The sequence below is a fragment of the Schistocerca gregaria genome, chromosome 5, assembly GCF_023897955.1.
Source record: "Schistocerca gregaria isolate iqSchGreg1 chromosome 5, iqSchGreg1.2, whole genome shotgun sequence".
Classification (NCBI taxonomy): Eukaryota; Metazoa; Arthropoda; class Insecta; order Orthoptera; family Acrididae; genus Schistocerca; species Schistocerca gregaria.
Window position 1 is genome coordinate 199264455 of NC_064924.1, and position 24220 is coordinate 199288674.

Here is a 24220-nt window from a genome sequence, read left to right on the forward strand (position 1 = left end):
AGGACAACAGAAACCAATATCCTACTAATAAAACGGATTCATGCCAATAGAAGTGGAAAAATTACTGTCAGTGGAAGTGTATTACATGAGGAGGTCCAAGAAACCTCCAAGGAGTTTTGGAGTGATGATTTCAGTGCATCAAATGGCTGGCAGATTCGATTTTTTGAGGAAAAGACGTTGTTACCTCTGTTACCAAACTTTAATTGTATGTGATCGCAGGAACATTTTCAATCATGGTGGAACTGGGGTCATCTACAATTCATTTCCCTTCAAAACCATAGCCCTACTCTGTTTAGGGTGTGTGGGTGTTTTGGTGGGGGTGGGGGGTGATGGCCCTAATGTGTGTTAATCGTGGTGGCATTGTAATGTTTTCACTGTTAATATTAGGAATTTTAAACTTTCAGGTGATTAAATAAATAAAAACTGCTGTACATCTACAACCTGATAAGCGATACCTGGGTGGCTGCTGAAGTTTGTATGAAGTTTCTTAGGAGTTTATTTATTGTGATGAGTGCAGCAAGAAGAAAGATGATTCTTATTATTGCCAGTCCTGCACACCCAAAAGGTAACAACATTCCTCATTCCTACGAATGTTGATGTTGTGTTTCTCGCAGCAAACTCTACAAACAGACTCTACACCTTGTCACAGTTCACCCTGTGAAAGCTAAACATAGAATGGCTGTTGTGCAGAGGTCAATTTTGTTCCTCAAAAGAAAGAATGTAATGAGAATGAATATTTTAGATGCTTTGCTCTTGTTTGTTCGTGACTGGAAATGCTGTAACTCAACGGATTGTCTTGAACACTGCTGGCGTTGTGGGTCAATATCAGTTGCCAGGGAAGAAGATAAAGATGATTTCCCTGAAGCAAAGCTGGTAGAAGGTTGGGAGGTGAGGGGGGAAGCTAATGTTGGTGATGGTGATGGTGGTGATGGTGATGGTGATGGTGATGATGATGATGATGAGGAGGAGGAGGAGGAGTGATTCAGATGCACTAAGTTTTGCTGCAGTGGTTAGAAACAATTTTTCCTTATTCGGTGCACACAAGTTGGTTCTAGCCCAGTATCAGCCAACTAGAGTAACAACTCTTCTCAGCAAACTACATTTCTCAATTTTTTTTTAAGTAGAAGATAGTATTTAAAGATTTTTCCATTTCAAGTGATTGTATTAGTTGAATAAAACAACTTCTGAATATAAACAATTTCTTCCTCTTTCTGGGGTGTTGCCTTTAAATTGAGACACCAGTTGGTGATTTTACATATGACTTTAAAATAAATGCCTATCAAACTAATGAAAAATATCTGGCATGAAGATATATATTTTAGGATTTTCCAGAGCCAAATCTTGCATTCCTGAATAAATAGTCCCATCTGTACAGCCCCAAAATCTCCAAATTGTGATTGTGAGTAACTTTGTTAGCACATTGAAGCCAAACCCCTCTAAAAGAAAACATGCATTTAAAGAAAAAATATTTTGGCTCTCAGAGATTCATTAAAAAGTGGTTTACCATAGCAGTTGCCACAATGGGGTGATGTCTCATAATTACCTTGATGTCATTAACAAAACGTGTTGTATGTAGATGTACTGAAGTTGCTTAATGTACATTTAATTTTGTGCTTGTTAAGGTACAGCCAGTATCTGATGAAAAACTGAAAACATAGGGGAAGATTACCGATCCTTGTGGACTGCTGGTTGCTTTCTCCATTTCACAAATACAGACTCTATTGTTCAGAGGACCATTTTGCCAAAATAGTGATTCTTGGATTTTTTAATAATGTTATCAGTTGGATGATGATAGCTGTGACAGCCACACATGCCTCATGCAACTAAAGGTAGAAAGATCAGTATTTGCTTCAGTGCAATACATAGTATGGACAACAATTCCAAGATCCTCATTACTGCTGTCCATATCTGCACAACCAATCCATAAATATCGGAGATATAAGATAAAATCTTAACAAAGTGTGGAATACATCACTGATTCTGCTAAAATCATGTCAGCTGCAGAGGACAACACAGTAACATGAGGGGAGGGGGTTGTTATTGTTATGATCTTCAGTCCAAAGACTGATTTGCTGCAGCTCTTCATGCTAGTCTGTCATTTGCACTCCTCTTCATCTCTGCTTAACTACTGCGGTCTACTTTCTTTTGAACCTGGTTACTCTGTGTATTAGGCTTGGCCTCCCTGTTAAACCTGTACAATCACACCCCCCCTCCAAACAAACACACACACACACACACACACACACACACACCAAATAAACAAATAATCAGGCTGTCCCATAAATTTCTTTCCTTCTTTCTTCCTTTCTTCCAAGCTAATCATCAGCAATATTCTGTAGTATCGTGTTTCAGAAGCTTATGTTATCATCGTGTCTGAACTGTTTATTCTCCACAATTCACTTCTGTACAAGTCTACACTCAAGACAAATATTTTCAGAAAAGACTTCCTGATAGTAAATTTATTTTTAATATTAATAAATTTCTCTTTTTTAGGCATGATTTTCTTTCATTGCCAACCTGCATTTTTAATCCTCTCTACTTTGGCGTTTCAGTTATTTTGCAACCCAAATAGCAAAATTTGTCTGCTAAGTTTGAAGGGAAGGCACAAGTTGCTGTTAACATTTTCATAGACCAGTTTTGCTCAGTTTAACTGGAGCATCACCAGAAAGTGTGGAATTCACACTGTGGAATTTTTATAAACATGTGGAATCTTAAATTGACATAAAAAAGTTACATTATGATAATTTCTGTTCAAAATAGTTAGCTAATTACAGTGCCGGTGTCACAGTTGGTTGTATAACAGTACTTGTAACATTGTGGTCAGGTGCATCCAAAGTGAATGTACTATTTTTTACGGACCAAGTCAAAGTCTTTGTATGTATTTGTTTGAATTTACCTCATGGAAAATCATTTTAATTTTCCTACCATATTGCTATCAAACTATGTTAAATTACTGTCATTTGTTATGAAATATGTTTAAATCCTCATAGAAAACACAAATTTAAACTTAATTCACAACTTTTATGGTGGGGTGTGTAGACATATCATTCTCTCATAAGACAGATTTTATCATGCTGTAATATTTTTTTTTTAATACATCATCAAAAAATATAAATATATGTCTTTAAAAAATACACTTTTGAAAATACTTCTGTAATGATAAAACAGCTGGGAGTTAAAATTATGTCTTGACAACAGCTCTGTAGTACTTTTTGAATACCTGGAAGAATCCAGATAAAATAAATTGTTTTGATCATTTAATAAATTTTGCAATTTTGACAACAAAAAAAAGTGTCAAAGTACATATACTAGCCGAACTATCCCATGACTTTTGTCACCTCTGTGTAGTTGGCTGATACTGTTGCCAATGTCAGAGATGAAGTTGATCATATAATGACTTTTGTAATGCATATAGTCATGTGCATCCAAATATAATGTTGAACTTGTATTGAATTTACCTTGTGCTTTACTGCACGTATTGGACTTGCTAGAAGCAAGGCGTAGTTCAGATTTTGCGAGAAGAAGAATGGTTACTAAGCCAAATCTTTCATAAATGTTAATTAACTGGTCCCTGCAAGTTATATATTTAAGTGAATATGAAGAAACGTATTGTGTTTTGAGTCAACTACATTGTTAATCGATGAGTACTTTGACAATAATGTTTGTATATGTGATCATCAGATTATGGAAATAAGAGAGAATTATTATTTGCCACACATGTCAAAGAATATTAGAACGTGGCGACCAAAGTGACAGGACCCGAAGCAAATGGAAATTTCAAGACAGAAACTGGAGGAAGATATTAGGTGTTGCTGTAGCAACCAGGCCTAACAAGATATGAGAACTGTTTCCAGTAATTGTATTGAGTCCGATAAACCAGTGGAAGAAAGTTGAGAGTGGAACGCATCAGAAGATGTGAGGAAGTAATAGCGAGGAGGGGGACACTTGGGATAAGACTTCAACTTTTCGACTAAGAAGATTAGGTTTAGAGACTAAGCAGTTTTCACACACGTACATTGTGCTGATGCAGTACCAGGCACCAATGCTGACTGCACCAGAGGTCAGTTCATGCAAAAAATCCTACACTGGCAACAGTTTTGCAATTGTGGATGGCTATTGAGGCAGCATGGCTACTGAGTCAACATGGCACTACATTTCTGCAGGGACTTCCAACAACTTGTCCATGCCATGTTGAGTTGCTGCACTACAGCAGACAAAAGGAGGTCTGATACGATATTATGAGGTATCCCATGACTTTTCTCACCTCGGTATACTTTGAACAGAAAACATTGTAATGTAACTTTGTCTGACGATTTAAGTGGGCATATTGTAACACTTTGTAAATTCCGCACTTTCTCTTGATGCTCTTGTTGAACTGGGCGAAACCAGTCAGTTAAAAATACTGATTGCAGTTTGTGGCTATCCTACAAACTTAATTTTAATAGTTGGTGTTTCCTTTGCAGGCAATGCCCACTCTTGCTGAACTCATCTGCAGCTTTTAATGTCCCATTTTCTTAGTTAATTCCTTCAGCACTGCCTGATTTAATTTGACTACATTCCATTACCCTTATTTTACTTTTGTTGATGTTCATCTTATAATGTCTCCTCAAGACACTATCATTTCTGCTCTTTCAAGTCCTTATGCCATTTCTGATACAAATCATCAACAAACCTCAAAGTTCTTATTTCTTGTCCTTGAATTTTAATTCCCCTTCCAAAGTTCTGCTTAGATTCCTTCAAAATTTGCTCAGTATACCAAGTGAATTGTGATTGGATTACAATGCCTTGCCTCACTGACTTCTCAATAACAGCTTGTTTTTTATTTATTTTTTTTTTTTTTTTTTATGTCTTGTGACTTATACAATGGCAGTCTAGTTTCTGTGCAAGTTGTAGATAACTTTTTGCTTCCTGTATTTTATTCCTGATACCTTCAGAATTTCAAAATGTGTATTCCAATCAGCAATCTCTTAACTCTACAAATGCTATAGATTTAGGTTTGCCTTTCTTTAACCTATCTTATTACATAAGCCATAGGGTCACATTGCCTTGTGTGTCCAGCATTTCTACGGAACCTAGAGTGATCTTCTCCAAGATGGGCTTCTACCAGTTTTTCAGTTATTCTGTAAATAATTTGTGTCAATATTTTTCAACTGTGACTTATTACACTGATAGTTTAATAATATTCACACTTCTAAGCAAGTACTTTTTTAAATTGGAATTTTACATTTTTCTTGAAATATGAGGATATTTCATATGTCTCATATACCTTGTATGCCATGTGGAATAGTTTTATTGTTGCTGGTTCCCCAAGGATCTCAATAATTCTGACAGGATATCATCCACTCTAAGGGGCATCGTTTTGACTTAGGTCTTTCTGTGTATGTGTGCCTAATGTGTGTGTGTATATATATATATTTGCAGTATCATATCTCCTGCCTCATTTTCATTTTCTTCCTCTTCCTTTTCTGTAGTATTGCTGTAAAGTTGATTTCTGTTGTATAGATTTTCTACGTAGTACTTCCTCGAGCTTCCTCCAAAGGTCTCTTCAATTTTCCTATAGCCAACATGTAACTTTCTTCTAGATATGTACGTATCTACAACCATGCATTTGTCCTCTAGCCATACCTACTTAAGCATTTTGCACTTTCTTCACCTTTTTTAAATGTGTGCATTCAACTTTTTTAATGTGTTTGCCCTTCTTCAATGAAATTCAATATCTCATGTATTATCCAATAACTTCTAATGAGTAAATACATGAAACGCCCACAATGTAAAATTCAACACTTCGGTAAACAACACAATGTGATCAGTTTGCGTACTAGGACCTAATGGCAACATCTTCTGTAATGTCTTATCATGTGACCTATCTGCAGAAACTGGCATATGTTCTAAACGACTGATCAAAAATTATGAAATACCTACTGAATGTGAATTACTGATGTTTTCTGCATTAGTACTTTGATGCAACTCATTTGAAAATCTTATGAATTCCATCACAACTAGCTATCACTTCACAAACTATTTGTCATAAAAGTGGGCTTTTTCTTGAAGTGGTTTTGTTAAAACTTAATATCAGTAACATTTTTCTTTTGGCAGTTTTACTGAGGCTGATGGAAATATTCATTACAAACAAAAATTCCTAAAAAGCAGGTTCATTAACATGTGCTTTTAATCCACAATGATCATGCTGCTCCCATATTACAGTATTTTATGTATTAATTACTGCAACCATTTACCTCTGCTTTTTGCTGTTTATTCACAACACATCACTAACAACAAAGAAAGATATTCCAGGTATGAAGAAGACACCAAGTAGTATTTCAAATAGAACAAGGCAACTAGAAAAGAGAAATAAAGAGTTTCAAGGAAATAGTATTAGAAACATGCTAGCATATGGTGGAGTAAATAAAACTATTGAGGATTTGTACACGAGAATATGAGAAAAATGGTGAAAATCTGATAAAAGAAACTACTGAAAACAATATGATCATGAAGAAAGCAAAACAGTATCTAGTGCTGGACAGACATCTCATTTCTTCAGTTAATATGGTACATGATACGGTAACTTTTGTAACTGCGACCGGGACGGTTACGGGGTAACAATGACGGAAAGCGCTGCGAGACCTGCGGAGTGGCCCATGAACAACAACACAACGGAAGAGGACGGACACAACCAATGAAGGACAGAGCGAATACAACAAGATCGAACAACGGAGTCACAAGGAAACAAACACGTCCACTCATACACAGAACAAGGAAGTTCACTGTCTAACGCGAGGTGAGGTGTCAACCGAGGTACACATGATTAGACTGGCTGGCTGAGCGAGAGGCACGTGCTTAAGTACGCTATCGGGGACACCGCTATTGGCCGCTGGAACCACGTGTTCCACTGTGACGCCCTCACCCCAAAAGCAGGCCAGGAGGCGTGCGCCACCACAGCTTACAGCGTGATGGTGCAGACACCTCCATGGGTCTTCAACGTCCATGACGTCTGGCGCGGATTCAAATTCCTCAGTGCGGGGTACCAGATCACTACCCACTGAAACTTGCGCATAAGGGGCGGAAACGCCCTAACAGTGATGAGGTAGGCGGCAGTGGGAAAAGGAACTGGGCGTATCAACCGCATTTGGTGGAAAGGAAGGAACACCCAAGGTATCCATGACAGCCGATCCAGAGTCCAGGGTGGGGGAGGGAGCCGCTGATCCACATGGAGGCAGAGAGGGCTGGCGGCAGGCCCGCGCGGAGATGGGAACCGGGGGCTGGGAAAGTGACTCAAAGACCACGTCCCTACCCGAAGGAGGTAGGGAAAGAGGCGGTGGCGCGGCTGTGGCAGCACGAGAGCGGAGCTGATAACGATGGCGGTGCTCCAACCCTTTCGACGTCACACACCGCCCATGAGCCGGGTGTCCAACCCGCCATGCACCCGTACTCACTGGCCCACACAGCCGTGCCAGTGGCATGCCGGGAGTAGTGGTGGCAGGAGGATGTGATCAGCAAACGGAGCAGGAGTCCAAAGAAAAGGTACCCCCTTGTGACACAAGTGATTGAGGGGTTGAGCAACGGAGGCAGCCTGGGGCAAGAACTTTAAGTAATAAGTAACCTTGCCCAAAAACACCTGGAGTTCAGATAAGTCCTTGGGACGAGGAAGGGCCTAAATTGCCGCAACATTACGACCCGATGGGCGAATGCCATCTTTGCTAAGCCAGTGGCCTAAGTGTTCCACTTCCAGTAGAAAAAACCAACACTTGTCCAGGCGACAGTGGAGACCAACAGACTGCAGAGTGTGAAATAAGGCGCTAAGGTTTTGCAAATGTTCCTGGCGGGAACGCCCAGTGATCAAAATGTCATCCAGATAATTCACACATGCAGGGATCCATGAATGGCTTGAAAATGGCCAGCGCCGAAGAGACACCAAAGGGAAGGTGCTTGTACTTACACAATCCGAAAGGGTGTTGATAACCATGATGTTCTGAGATTCAGCATCATGCCTTAAACAGGTCGATCTTGGAAAAATACCCTATGCCGGTAAGCTTGGCAAGAAGGTCTTCCTGTCAGGGAATGGGGTAAGTGTCAACGAGGGACTGAGCATTGACTGTAGCGTCGAAGTCCGCACACAGCCGAAGAGACCCATTGAGTTTCCATATGACCACCAGTGGTGTTGCCCACGCACTGTAAGTTACAGGTTCCAGCATGCCAGCGGCCTGGAGCTGATCAAGTTCCTGCTTGACCATCGGCCGTAAGGCCACAGGATAAGGCCGGGCTCGGAAAAAGCGAGGCTGTGCACCCGGCCGTAGGGTGATGTGCGCCTAAAAGCTGGAAGCACATCTGAGATCCGGTGCAAACAACAACACAAAAGCGGAGCACAGATCGTCCAAGTCCTGAAAGGGAACAGTCATCAAAATGATCTTAACTTCGTCAGAAATTGAAAAGCCAAACAGTTGAAATGCATCCAGGCCAAAAATATTCGAAACCGACGGATGGTCGATGACAAAGAGGGTAACGAGCCGAGGAACATGATTGTACGTCGCCTGGACGATGAACTGCTCACAAAGCAGAATGGAAACCATCGCTGTAGGCGACCAAAAGGCAAGAGAGAGGTGACAATGCAGGAGAGCCCAGCTGAGTATATGTCGCCATAGTAATCAGGGAGACAGTGGCCCCAGTGTCGACCTGAAAACTGACATCCTCTGTGAAAATGTGGAGCGTGAGGAAAAGCTTCCACACTGATGGGTCATCCTGTGGGACGACCGAATGCAGAGCATGGACGGAATCTTGAGGCCCAGGAGGGGCAGGATTGGATTGAGTCGAGCGATTATGACATACCGATCGGATGTGGCCCTCCTTGTTACACAGCATGCACATTTTCCTGGGGTGTGGACAATCAGCCCGCAAATGGGCAGTAAAGCGCTGTGGGCAAGATGGAAGTGGGCCGCATGACCGATGGCGAGGGGCGACCGAAGGCGGTGATGCTATAGAGATGTCGGAACATGAGGAGTCCCGACGGCGCTGCCCTCTGTCGGCCAGGCCACGTCGACATCGGGAGGGCGGAACCCGCCCTGACACCGCGATCGCTGCCACCTGTGGCCGCGCCATAAGACGCTCGTTAGCCGCTTGAGCAACTTCGAAGGACTGGGCAATTTGAGGAATCTCTTCCAAGGAGGGGTTGTCGAGATTCAACGGCGCAGTACGGAACTCAAAGTTGGGAGCCAGCTGAACCACCACATCCCAGATCAGGGAGCCTTACACTGGTGATTGGTGCACATAAAATCGCATCAACAGCTGAGACCCTGCAAGTCCATAACCCAGGAACGATACGATTGATCAGGCTGTTTATGGTACTGGTTGAACTCCAGCCGAGAGGTGACTACATGGTAGCGTTGGGAATAATAGTTTGTCAGCAAAATGCAGATCTCCTGCACAACAGTGGCAACTTGCGGAGAAGAAAGAACATGTCTGGACAGGCCCAAGACAAAAACAATGACCGCTGCAAGGAGTCATCCGTGACTTGAAAAGCCATGAAATGTTGTTTCAGCCGATGTACGTATGTTTCCCAGTCCTCTTTAGTGTCATTAAAGGGCAGAAATGATGGCGGACGTGAGAAAGCATCAGACACCCGAGGTCTCTGAAGCTGTTGCGGTAACAGATCCCGGGCATCGACTTCGTCCGTTAGCAACAGCAGCGACTTTTGTAAGATGTCTAACTGGAGCTGCTGCTGCTGCATGAGCTGCTGCTGTTGCTCCAGCAAACAGACCAACTTCGCCTCCATACCAACAATGACCACTGTTTACCTCATCACCAATATGTTGTAACTGCAACTAGGACGGTCGCGGGGTAGTAATGACGGAGAGCACAGCAGGACCCGCGGAAAGGCCCTCGAACAACAACACAACGGGAGAGGACGGACATAACCAATGAAGGACAGAACGAATACAACAAGATTGAACAACTGAGTCACAAGGAAACAAATATGTCCACTCATACACAGAACAAGGAAGTAAACTGTCAATGTGAGGTGAGGTGTCAACCAACATACGTGTGATTAGACTGACTGGCTGAGCGAGAGGCAAGCGCTTAAGTACACTATCAGGGGCGCCGCTATTGGCTGCTGGAACCACGTGTTCCGCTGTGGCACCCTCACACTAAAAGCAGGCCAGGAGGCGCGCGCCGCCACAGCTTACGGCGCGATGGTGCAGAGACCTCTATGGGTCTTCCACGTCCATGTCATCTGGCGCGAATTCTAATTCCACGGCGCGCGGTACCAGAGTAACTAACACCAGAGTGAACAATGTACAGGCATTCAAAAATTGCTTTAAGTACTTGTATTGTTAAAAAGATGAAGCAGATACGCTGATAGTTGACAATGAAAATACATTTCTTGATGGAAACAGCAAAATATTAGTACTGACAAGGAAAATAATTACGTTCTGGAGGTTCCATGTGTGTATAACGCCAATCATGATATGAAAAAAGGAAAGACTTCTGAAGATGATGGTACTTTCACAGAAAGAGTTAAAACTGCAGACATTTACAGAATATCTTTTGCAGAATAAAATTCCCGAAAATGAATATTACTGTAATTGTACTGGTCCACAAGAAAGAAGAGAGAGAGAGAGAGAGAGAGAGAGAGAGAGAGAGAGAGAGAGAGAGAGAGAGAGAGAGAGAGACTGACCTTTGCACCCATCTGCATCAATCAATGCCGTAATATACATTTCACAAGCAAATGACCAGGCAAACCCTAAAAGTGACTACAGCACAATAGGCCACTTTCAAGTAGTGCACAGGAGTTATAGAATGGGCAAGGGTGTGAATTGTCACTTTTTATGAAATTGCACAATTCTGAAAAAGGGTTTGATCAATTTCAACAAGACCTTTAGTAAAATTCCTTGCGTCACCCTATGTTAGTATACTGAAGAATCAATGCTACAGCTTTCTTTAGACTTTATAAGAATACTTTCTTCATTAGAATAACTGCACATAGGAAAGTGTCACCACGGAGTTTCTAGAAGGACACAGGATAACTTAAACAGAATTTCTATTTAATGTAATGAATGGCAAATTGCTCCAAATGTAGAAAAGTGTACATTAACACAGACATGTACGAAAATCAATACTGTAATGTTCTAATGCAGTATTAGTGGAGTGCTGCTTGACACAGTCATATTGATTAAATATCAGGGTGTAACACTGCAAAGTGAAATGAAATGGAATAAGCAAACAAGGACAGTAGAAGGGAAGGTGAATGGTCAACCACAATTTATTGGGAGAATTTTAGTAAAAATGTAGCTCCACTATAAATGAGACCCTGTATAACAGAGTTATGCATTCCTGGATATCGCTTGAGTGTTTGGAAGTCCCATTAAGTCAGATTAAAGGAAAACATAAAGCAATTCAGAGGTGTGCTGCTAGACCTATTGTCCACCTCCTTAGCTGAGTGATAAGCATGTGGGGACCCAGGTTTGATTGCTGACACTGTGGGGATTTTTCCTTGGTGTGAGGAATTGTATGGAGTGTTCTCAGCCACGTAAGGCCAACTGAGGAGCTATTCAAATGATCAGTAGCAGTTCCATGGTCAACAAATCTGATAATGACTGGGAGAGCAGGTGCTGACCCTCCATACCAAATCTGATCACAAAAGTAGCAGAAGGTGATAATGTGGACAGTTGAACCCAATTGTCTCATCAGGGCCAGGATGCAGAACTTTGCCTTTTTTTTATAATCTGCTAAAATTGTTACAGATAGGTTTTATCAACACATGAGTGTTATGGAAATGCTTTGTGAATTGTAATGGGAATCCCTGGAGGGAAGGCGCCATTCTTTTCATGAAACATTACTGCAAAAATTTAGAGAACATACTTTTTAGATGACTCCAGAATGATTTACTGCAGCCAACATACATTTCGAATAAGGAGTGTAAAGATGAGATATCACAAATTAGGGCTTGTACAGAAGCATACAGTCATTTTTCCCTCACTCCACTTGTGAAAACAATAGAAAAGGAAGTAATTAGTAGTGATAGTGTGTACCCTCCGTCATAGACCATGTGGTGGCTTGGGAGTTTGTACATAGATATAAAAAAAAGTGGGAAAGTCAAAACTGAAATACATGTCAGGAAAAGAAATTTCATACAATAAAGACCATTATCAGCAACTCTAAGGATAGTTTTCAGTTACATAAAAGTTCGAGTGGTAGGTAACCTGGAACTGGAGGGGTTCTGGCTTTTAGGAAGTGACAGTTATGCTAGCCTACCAGACAGTAAGTGTACATGCAGCACACAGGTATGCATGTGCATGCTCTCTCTCTCTCTCTCTCTCTCTCTCTCTCTCTCTCTCTCTCTCTGTCTATTTGTCTCTCCCTCTTGGTGGTGTAACATATCACTGTGATGGAGTGATATGTTACGCAACATCTATCTGGACAATAAAAAATGATCACAACAGCTGGAACCATTAATTAGGAACATAGTTTGGAACTGAAAACTGCATGGAGGTTTTTCTCACTGTTTCTGCACATGAACGCGTACAGGCGGAGTGTCTTTAAGATTGGATGGTCGTATTCATTTACACAATACTATGCTGCTAAATTTTTTATTTTTCCAGCATTTACTGCAGAATCTGGAGCAGCAATCCAAGATTTTTCATGTCCATAACCACAAAAGATAAAAGGTGAGCTGAATAATATCTGATAATCAAAGGTCAGGAATGAATTAATTACAAATGCAGAGGAACATCAAACATGTACAGCAAGTTTTATGTTTGTAAAGACATTAATCATATTAAAATGTGTTTATTTGCATAACACATTTTCAAAGCAAAAATTGAAACACACACTTTCCAAAAAAAAGTGCTAAGCTCTGAAAACTCTGGCAAAATTTCTTTTTAAAGAGAAAGTATTTAGATGAAACTCTCTGCATTTGGAAAAACAGAAGATACAAACATTTTTCTATGTCAGTGAATTTATATGCCAATACACAAGTCTCTGGCTCAATGCAATGTGTAAGGGATTACTTTCACGTTATAAAGTAACATTTTCAGAAAAAAAGTAATAAATATGAATAATGTGTGATTTTTTAAAAGAGTTAAGAACAAATTGATAACAACAAAACAGAAGATTAGAATAAAACATAATTATCATACCTTTGCATTATACCAACTACCACGAACCTCTTGCTTGTTTCCATTCATGCTTGAAACACTACACACTGCAGTCATATCAGGCTTCTTTAGTGAAAATGCTGATAGATCCTGTCTGTAAACATACAGAAACGAAATTAAAACTGAAATTGTAACCTTTTTGATAGACTAAATACTGAAAAATCTTAAGGCATGTGAAACTTGTACGACTTCAAAGTATTTCCAACAAAAGGTCTAGACAGAGAATATAAACTACTAGTAACAGATTGTAGTGAGGAACGATGCCCCAAAATCTGTAACAAAAGAATCACTAAACAAAAAAACTTGGTAACTGACTGAATAAAATACAAAGGAAAAATTTAGTGAAGCAGTTGCGAAGCACCATTTTTTTTTCCCCCTCCAAGGGTGGGTTAACTGATGCTGTCATCTAATTTTTTCCCTCTTTGAGAGGTTTTACAGTCGCCTGTGCAGACACATTCACCACAGATGGGTAACAATGATGAAATTTATGACATTGATATTTTTAATTTTACACACATGATCAATAGAAATGTTTATAGATATTTTTAGTTTTAAATTGAATGTTGAAATCATAATACTAATATCTCCCTGTTATTTTACTTTTCATGACATACAAAACATACAGTGAGAGTGATCAATACACAGTACAGAGCAAACAGTTTCAATATCAGCTTTCAGATATTAGGCTTAATTTGTCGCATGTTTTAGACTAGATTAATTATACTTCTTGTGTCACACATCCTGAATGAGGAGATCCTCAAAGATGTAGAACATGTCGTAAAACAAATGCTGTACATTATGTCTTAGAAAAGAGAGATAATAATGTTTCTGACACAGATCCAAAGTTAAATGGCCAATATGAATCTGGAACAGGTCAAAATCTCTGAAACATATTTTCATTTAGAGATAATATCAAACTTGTAACAAAACATGAATGTACAACACACTGAGGTGTATATGAGAACCCTTAACCTATTGTAGAAAAGCATCATCAAACAAAAAATCAATTTACATTTATATACACCAATCATATTACAGCATTCAAGATGTGCAAAGTCAGATAACACTCACATTATTTGACATCATTAATAATATATACATCAACTGGTTCTATTGAGAAATTCATCATTGGGATAGGAGTTGGCCAGCAAAACAAATCTTGTACACCTTTATTAAGTTGAAGTTTATTATAACAGCTCGCAAGGTACTGAAACTATGTCTTACTGAATATCATCTTTCTGAACCAAAGTAATAGATTTTAGGTCTTATGAAGATTATTACTATTTATTGCACTGATTCCACAAACTAGGCAATTGGTCTGAAAAAAGATATTTATTAGTTATGACAAATTTCACAATGGGCAGCAGCAGATAGCATCCAAGCTTTTAACCAATAAAAGTTTAGTTTAACTTGATGAACTAACCCAAAAAAAAAAAAAACAATTTCCTATGATATTATGGAATGAAAGTAACAATAAATACTATCTTTCTTTTAGTATCACCTATGTCAACCAACATCTGTACAGCAAATAAAGATTTGCCTGGTTATGTCATCAGTTCTGAAATTTATTATCAAGTTAATCCCAAGATTTCAACACTGTCAATCTCTTCAATCTGCTTTTCATCGTACTTTAGACATATACTAGGTGAAAACCTCTTGTAAATTCTGAACTACATATGATGTGCCTTTTCAATGTTCAGTAATGAAGAATTTCGCTAAGAACCATTTATTATTGTCAATGAAAATTTTATTAGCTGAACTTTCAACAACTATACTTGATTTGCTGTTTATTGAAATATTTATATCACCTACAACAAAACAAACTTGGCATCTGGAAATGTTACTGATGAAGATCATTTAAGACACAAAAAGAAGTACGGGCCCTGGAGTGGAATCTTGTGGGACACCACATGTACTTAGTTTCCAGCTGGATGAGGATGATAGCTTAATACAGGACTCTTTCCTTATGATAAATTTTGTTTCCTGTCAAAAAGGTACATTCTTAACATTGTGACTTTCCTGCTACAGAATCATATGAAGTCCGTTCAAAAAATTCCAGAACATTCATAATTTCGCACCAATGATGTGTTGGAGTGAAATGCAGTTGGTATCCCTGCACATGCCTATATTTGACATGTAGTTGCCAGAAGTTTCAGTGTTGTATGTCTGTTAGTTATTGTTCAGTGCTATACTGGGTAGAACACTGTAGGTTTACAAATTTCAGGATGGCAGTGTCAGGCGAGCAATGCTCCTGCACTCAATTTTGCGTTAAACTCAAGAAAACCTTTAAAGAGACACACTGAATCATGCAGAAAGCCTACAGTGATGAGAGCATACATGTGGTGTTATGAAAAGTTCACATGGTTTAAAAAGTGGTTAGACAGAAGTCAAAGATTACCCTATTCAGGACACCCTCGATGTCTACCAACAATGCTCATATCAGGAATGTGAAGGAAATTGCTGGTGCCAATCGAAGACTGACTGTCCAAGAGATAGCAGAAGAATGTAACATTTCAGCTGGATCATGTCCCAAAATTCTAACACAGCATCTTGGAGTGCATAGAGTTGTTGCCAATTTCGTCCTGCAGCTCATGAGTCAAGACCAGAATACCTTTGCCTCACTATCTGTGAAGAGCTTTTGGATTATGCAAATGAGAATGCAATGTTTCTTAAGAGAATCATAACTGGTGATGAGCCATGGGTCTAGGATTATGATGTTGACACCAAGGTTCAATCTTCATAATGGGTCAGAAAGGTTCTCCAAGATAAAAAAAAAAAAAAAAAAAAAAAAAAAAAAAAAAAAAAAAAAAAAAAAAAAAAAAAAGCATGTCAGATCAGGTCAAATATTGAAGCCACACTGATACTTTTCTTTGACTTTGAGGGATTAGTTAATCAACTGTACTATTGGAAAGTGTTGCGACGCCAGCGAGAAAATGTGAGAAGGAAACACCCTGAAATATGGTGAGACAACTCACAGCTTTTGAATCACGATAATGGGCCAGCACATTCATCCCCATTGGTGTGTGACTATTGCACAAAAAACGAAATCACTGTGTTGTCTCATCCTCCATACTCTCCAGACCTAGCCCCTGTAGGCTTTTTCTTTATTTCCAAAGCTGAAAAATCCATTGAAAGGATGAAGATTTGCAATGATACACAAGGTAAATAAAATCACAGACAGCTCTTTGCGCAGTGCAGCAAGACGCTTACCAACATTGCTTCTGGAAGTGGAAATGGCATAGGGAACAGTGTATCAATTGTGGTGGAGAGTATTTCAAAGGAGACCATGCATAATAAGTGAAATGTAAGCACAGAAAAAATTTGTGGTCAAAGTTCCACAATTTTTTGAACAGACCCTGTATTCTAATTTATTTAAATGGATATTATGGTTTACACAGACTATATATTACACCAGTAACCTATAATTTATTGTCGAACAAATTAAGCATTTTCTTGCTGTATGTAAAAGCACCCTCCTCAATATGGGAACCCATAAAAAATCTTAACTGTGTCCCTGGCAGTGTACATGCCAACTGAAATGAAATGTGTGTATTGCATATTTGGTTGGTCAGGAGTCCATCTTTGGAGAGTTCAGCGCACGCAGGCACACACGCGCACACCTTTGCTAACCACAAGACCATGAGCTGCTGACAAAGAGCTATTATACATTACTCATTAACTTTCAGAGTTATAATTTTCCAAACTATTATTGGTACAAATATAACTGATGCATGAATAGAAACATAAAATTGCAGATTTTGCAGATTGTCCACTAGTTGCATTCCGAGTGCAGTGCCTTGACAAAATGGTGACAAAGCAAGAAAAGAATTTTTGTGTGTTGGAATATGTAAGATGTTTATCTGTTAAAACAGCGTAGCCCATATTCTGAAGGAACTATGGAAAAGAACTGTCATTTAAACAGATTATTGTGCTTTGGTATTGATAATCTAGGAGCACTGGTTGTTTCTGTAAACAGAAAAGTACCAGTTGACCAACTGTGCTAGATACAACCATGGAGCAGACGAGAGAAAGTTTCACATGCAGTCCAAGAAAGTCAACAGGCTGGGCAAGCCACGAACTGGGAATACTGCAGCAAATTCTGTGGAAGATTTTGCAAAAGCAGTTACGTCTCAAACAGTACAATATGCAGTTCATATGACAATAACAACCAGAAGATTATGGCTGGCACCTTCAATTTTGCTCCACAATACAGGAAGCACTTGAGGATGAACATTTAGCTGCCATACCAATATTCAGTGATTAAGCTAGCTTCCATTTGTCTGGAAAGGTTAATCACCACAATATGTGCGTATGAGACACCGAACATCCTTACAAAATTGTGGTGCACCAACAAGATTCACCAAAGATTAATGTTTTCTGTGCAGTGTCACAGATGAAGCTGTGTGGGGCATTTTTCTTCCATGAAAAGAGACTGTGATGGAAATTTCTTACCTTGATATGATGCAGTCATGGTTGTTTCAACAACTGTCTCCGTTTCCATGAATTTCATTTCCCTACAAGATGGGGCATCCCCTCACTGTAGCATTGATGTTCGTAGTTATCTAAATGAAAAACTTTTGCATCATGGATTGGGCATACAGACTTTACTACAACTTGGACAAGTGTTGTATGACCACAGGAGTACTCATAAACATTTGTAGAGGGCTAATGGCAAACTTGCCGGATTTACAGTTCTATTCATGTGTCAATCATGCCTGTGCATTTATACTTCAGAAAACATTGAGCTTTGAAAATTAATGAATCATTTGCAGTAGCCCTCTAGTAGTTACAGTCAGATGGTTAAAAAGCTGCATTTATACAATATTTACCAAAATTATTGAGAATGCTGGCAAAAGTGAAATTGGATAGAAGTCTGATGCTTGCTATTTCTTTATTTTTTTCCTATAAAGACTATTAATGTCAGCATATTTCAGACAATCGAGAAATGTTCCAGTGATAAGTGATGGGAAATTTGACATGTTAACTTCATTGCTGTTTTATCATAAACACTAGTTTTTTTTTCTATCAGCTTGTTTGTGTTGTTTATATTTTGTGGTGCAGAGTTAACACATGTGAAGAAGTTCCAACAATCAGAAATTTTAACTATGGGTGGCAACTGGCTACATATGACCATCAATTATACTTTGTGTTGAGGGCTTGTTCCCGTAGCTTTGCATTTTGGTGTGTATCATGGTGTGTGTCATGAAACGAGTTAATGAGATATCATAACATTTACAAGTTGTTTGTAAAAGAAGAGCTGAATTTGGTAACTGAAGAATGAGGCACACTGAAAATGACTGTAATAGACTCAGCAAATAAAGTAAGTGAATGTCATGAATTGAATACAAAAGCCTAGAAGACAACTTGACAAAATAAGTGAAGAAAGCCGGAGTCAGAGAGATTGTCTCTGCTTTCCAAATTTCTTTATTATGCCTCAATACCAAGAAATTCAAATAATTCTAATGCTTCAGGTACTCTTTGCAATGGTACTCTCGTTCAACACAAATCTGCTCTCTGGGCACACTGTATGAAATTCCACACATACTGATTCATGTCCACATTCCTTTTCTTCTACCAATGGCTCTCCACCAATCCATTGTTGGTATCCCTAAATCCTCTATGATCTGCTAACAAGTGATCATGTGTGTCCTGTAGCACTCTATTCCTCAGTTTCACTGGGCCTGCTACTTGTTGATCCAACTTGGTTTTTCTACACAGCAATGCATCCTCTGTACAAAACTGTTTACTACACTGCTTACACTCACCTACGGTCTTCTGCACCATTTATCACTGTTGGCAAGATGGCGCCCAATGAAAAGTGCAATGAAACAGTGCTCTCAGAAAAAAACTAATTAAACAGTAAGTCATGCAAGAAATGTCAAAAATGTATAGTGAAAGGAATACTACGTGTTAAGTGCAACTTTTGGATGCATGAGAAATTCGCGAAAACGTGGCTTAGATTCATAAGTGAAAACTGTAAATGGTCTTGTTTTGATCGCTTACACGAAGAAAACATTCATCTACTATCAGCTGTTAAGATGAAATCAAAAAAGCGATGCAAACAGAAATTGATATTCTAAAATATGAAATATTGTCACTTAAGCAAGGAAGTAAGCAACAAAAGAAGGCATGTCAGCCTGCAGGTTATAACTGCAACAAGAGGGATACTGTTAGTGTAAACAATCTAAATGTCGAAAACTCGAGTGCCACTATTTCACCAAATACATTGACAGCAGACTCTGAAAAACTGCTAGAAAATGCAAATTCAAGAAACAAATACCATTGGAATAGTGTTACAAGAAAAACAAGGAAAGTCGTCATGTTGGCAAAGTAAAAAATGAAAATAATGAATCTCTTATTATTGGCGATTTTATGCTGATAAACATCATTGTGCCGAATGCAAAGATCGACGTACATCCAGGAATCAGGACACAGCAACTAAACAAACATTTAAATAACATTCAAAACTCAAAAGAAGAATCTCCACAAATTTCTCCAAAAAACTACAAGGGCGTGTTCATTCACGTAGGAACAAATTCGCTTTGCAGCTCCAGTGAAGAAGACCTCATCAATGAAACACGAAACTTAATTTGAGTGGCAAGAAGCTTATACAGGACTTCAAAAATTGTTATCAGTGGTATAATGTACAGCAAGTGAGTAAGTTATAAATATGTAAACAGGATAAATAGTAATATCAGGGAGCATTGTAATGATCTTGGAGCAATATTTATAGACCCAAACAAGTTCTTGCGTAACAAATACCTGGGGATAGATGGTCTTCATCTAAACAGGCTACGGTCCAAATTGCTTAGTAAAATGTTTATTGATGTATGCCACATCTTAAAAAGTACTAAAAAGAGAAACGAATAAGCAGAGAGGGGAATGCAAAATTACATGTGAGCAAAAAAAAAAAAAAAAATATCAAAATGCTTACCAAACAAAAATCTAACCACGGTAATAAATAAACCTGGAACCATGTATATTATGCATTATAATATAAATGGTCTAACCTCTAGCTCCTCAAATAGCATATGTAAAATAGATGAATTGCAAATATTTCTGTCTGAATGCAAATTTGTAAAAATTGTATGTCTGAATGAACATTGGCTGATGAAAGACACTCTAAAATTTCTCAATAAAATCCAAAACTTCACCGTAGCTGCTAGCTACTGCAGACAAAATAAATCACTTGGGGGCTCATGTATACTTGTTCATTCTAACATAACGTTTAAAATAAGGAGTGAGTTTGACCATTTGAATGAGGAATGTAGCTTTGAAAGTTGCTGTGTAGAACTTGTACATCTAGGTATTAAATAATCTCATAGAAAAAATTAGCACAGCTCTAGACAAAAACAGTAAAGTACCCGGAATTTTCTGTGACCTGACAAAGGCTTTCGATTCCGTAAATCATTCCTTGGTAATGCAAAAAATATAGGATTAAGAGTGCAGTACTTCAATGGCTTACTTCTTACTTATCTAATAGAAAACAAAGAACAATCATCTCTTCAAATGGTGTAAACTACCATTCAGGCTGGAAAACAACAACACATGGTGCCCCGCAAGGTTCGATCCTTGGTCAAATTCTCTTTGTACTGTATATCAACAACTAACCATTAAACATAAATTCACTATCCATTCTGTTTGATGACACGTCTGTCTTGATAGATATCGAAGAAACAGAAATGATTCCTGATAGAGTCATTGGTACATTAGACAGGCTAGAGTCATGGTTCCAGTTAAATGGTCTGAAGCTTAACATATCAAAAACAAACTTGATTCAATTCAGAACCAAACAGTCAAGAGACCAGGAAATTAGAATAAATCATAAAAGTGAAGAATTAACAGAAGTGCATTCTGCCAAATTTCAAGTCTACACCTCAATAAGAATTTAAATTGGAACACACTTATTGAGTACTGGTGCAGCAAACTAGGTAGCTTTGTGCATGCCATTCATATATTATCAAGTGCTACTGACATGTCCACTTGCAAAGTAGCATATCTAAGTTACTTTGAATCAAATTAATGATGTAAATAAAATAGAAAGAAACTTCCACATGGGAAAAATATATTAAAAACAAAGATTCCAAGACTTACCAAGAGGGAAAGCACCGGTAGACAGGCACAATAAAATAACACACAAACACACACACAAAATTTTTAGCTTTCGCAACCAACGGTTGCTTCTTCAGGAAAGAGGGAAGGAGAGGGAAAGACGAAAGGATGTGGTTTTTAAGGGAGAGGGTAAGGAGTCATTCCAATCCCGGAAGCGGAAAGACTTACCTTAGGGGGAAAAAAGGATAGGTATATACTTGCACACACACACACACACACACACACACACACACACACACACACATCCATACATATACAGACACAACCAGACATATTTAAAGGCAAAGAGTTTGGGCAGAGATGTCAGTCGAGGCGGAAGTGCGGAGGCAAAGATGATGTTGAATGACAGGTGAGGTATGAGTGGCGGCAACTTGAAATTAGCGGAGATTGAGGCCTGGTGGATAGTGAGAAGAGAGGATATATTGAAGGGCAAGTTCCCATCTCCGGAGTTCGGATAGGTTGGTGTTGGTGGGAAGTATCCAGATAACTCGGACGGTGTAACACTGTGCCAAGATGTGCTGGCCATGCACCAAGGCATGTTTAGCCACAGGGTGATCCTCATTACCAACAAACACTGTCTGCCTGTGTCCATTCATGCAAATGGACAGTTTGTTGCTGGTCATTCCCACATAGAAAGCGTCACAGTGTAGGCAGGTCAGTTGGTAAATCACGTGGGTGCTTTCACACGTGGCTCTGCCTTTGATCGTGTACACCTTCCGGGTTACAGGACTGGAGTAGGTGGTGGTGGGAGGGTACATAGGACAGGTTTTACACCGGGGGTGGTTACAAGGGTAGGAGCCAGAGGGTAGGGAAGGTGGTTTGGGGATTTCATAGGGATGAACCAAGAGGTTACGAAGGTTAGGTGGACACTCTTGGTGGAGTGGGGAGGATTTCATGAAGGATGGATCTCATTTTGGGGCAGGATTTTAGGAAGTCGTATCCCTGCTGGAGAGCCACATTCAGAGTCTGATCCAGTCCCGGGAAGTATCCTGTCACAAGTGGGGCACTTTTGGGGTTCTTCTGAGAGGTTCTGGGTTTGAGGGGATGAGCAAGTGGCTCTGGTTATTTGCTTCTGTACCAGGTCGGGAGGATAGTTGCGGGATGCGAAAGCTGTTTTCAGGTTGTTGGTGTAATGGTTCAGGGATTCAGGACTGGAGCAGATTCGTTTCCCACGAAGGCCTAGGCTGTAGGGAAGGGACCGTTTGATATGGAATGGGTGGCAGCTATCATAATGGAGGTACTGTTGCTTGTTGGTGGGTTTGATGTGGACGGATGTGTGAAGCTGGCCATTGGACAGATGGAGGTCAACATCAAGGAAAGTGGCATGGGATTTGGAGTAGGACCAGGAATGTGATGGAACCAAAGGAGTTGAGGTTGGAGAGGAAATTCTGGAGTTGTTCTTCACTGTGAGTCCAGATCATGAAGATGTCATCAATAAATCTGTACCAAACTTTGGGTTGGCAGGCTTGGGTAACCAAGAAGGCTTCCTCTAAGCGACCCATAAATAGGTTGGCATACGAGGGGGCCATCCTGGTACCCATGGCTGTTCCCTTTAATTGTTGGTATGTCTGGCCTTCAAAAGTGAAGAAGTTGTGCGTCAGGATGAAGCTGGCTAACGTGACGAGGAAAGAGGTTTTAGGTAGGGTGGCAGGTGATCGGTGTGAAAGGAAGTGCTCCATTGCAGCGAGGCCCTGGACGTGCGGGATATTTGTGTATAGGGAAGTGGCATCAATGGTTACAAGGATGGTTTCCGGGTGTAACAGACTGGGTACGGATTCCAGGCGATCGAGAAAGCGGTTGGTATCTTTGATGAAGGATGGGAGACTGCATGTAATGGGTTGAAGGTATTGATCTATGTAGGCAGAGATACGTTGTGTGGGGGCTTGGTAACCAGCTACAATGGGGCGGCAGGGATGTTTGGGTTTGTGAATTTTAGGAAGTAGGTAGAAGGTAGGAGTGCGAGGTGTCGGTGGGGTCAGGAGTTTGATGGAGTCAGGTGAATGGTTTTGTAGGGGGCCCAAGGTTCCGAGGATTCCTTGAAGCTCCGCCTGGACATCAGGAATGGAATTACCTTGGCAAACTTTATATGTAGAGTTGTCTGAAAGCTGACGCAGTCCCTCAGCCACATACTCTCGACGATCAAGTACCACGGTCGTGGAACCCTTGTCAGCCGGAAGAATGACGATGGATCGGTCAGCTCTCAGATCACGGATAGCCTGGGCTTTGGCTGTGGTGATGTTGGGAGTAGGATTAAGATTTTTCAAGAAACACTGAGAGGCAAGGCTAGAAGTGAGAAATTCCTGGAAGGTTTGGAGAGGGTGAATTTAAGGAAGAGGAGGTGGGTCCCGCTGTGATGGAGGACTGAACTGTTCCAGGCAGGGTTCAATTTGGATAGTGTCTTGGGGAGTTGGATCATTAGGAGTGGGATCAGGATTATTTTTCTTCGTGGCAAAGTGATATTTCCAGCAGAGACTACGATTGTAGGACAGTAAATCTTTGACAAGGGCAGTTTGGTTGAATCTGGGAGTGGGGCTTAAGGTGAGGCCTTTGGATAGGACAGAGGTTTCGGATTGGGACAGAGGGTTGGAGGAAAGGTTAACTATTGAATTGGGGTGTTGTGGTTCCAGATTGTGTTGACTAGAATTTTGAGGTGTTGGGGGGAGTTGAGCTGGAAGTGGGAGATTGAGAAGATGGGAGAGACTGGGTCTGTGTGCAATGAGAGGAGGTTGAGGTTTGTTGGAAAGGTTGTGGAGGGTGAGTGAGTTGCCTTTCCGGAGGTGGGAAACCAGGAGATTGGATAGTTTTTTGAGGTGGAGGGTGGCATGCTGTTCTAATTTGCGGTTGGCCTGTAGGAGGATGCTATGTACAGCCGGTGTGGATGTGGGAGAGGAAAGATTGAGGATTTTGGTTTGGGATAGCAGTTGACGGGTGTGTTCATTGGCCGAGTCGATGTATAGGTG

At 40.0% G+C, this 24220-nt stretch overlaps 1 protein-coding gene across 2 annotated transcripts in view; it reads right to left on the reverse strand.

Moving 5' to 3' along the window:
• The window catches only part of LOC126272808 (WD repeat-containing protein 89), a 264167-nt gene that overhangs the window by 62578 nt on the left and 177369 nt on the right, over positions 1-24220 (reverse strand). For both annotated transcript variants that reach the window (XM_049975994.1, XM_049975995.1), the window contains one exon: positions 13131-13242. In XM_049975994.1, the coding sequence (XP_049831951.1) occupies positions 13131-13242 (112 nt within the window). The remainder of the gene's footprint in view (positions 1-13130; positions 13243-24220) is intronic.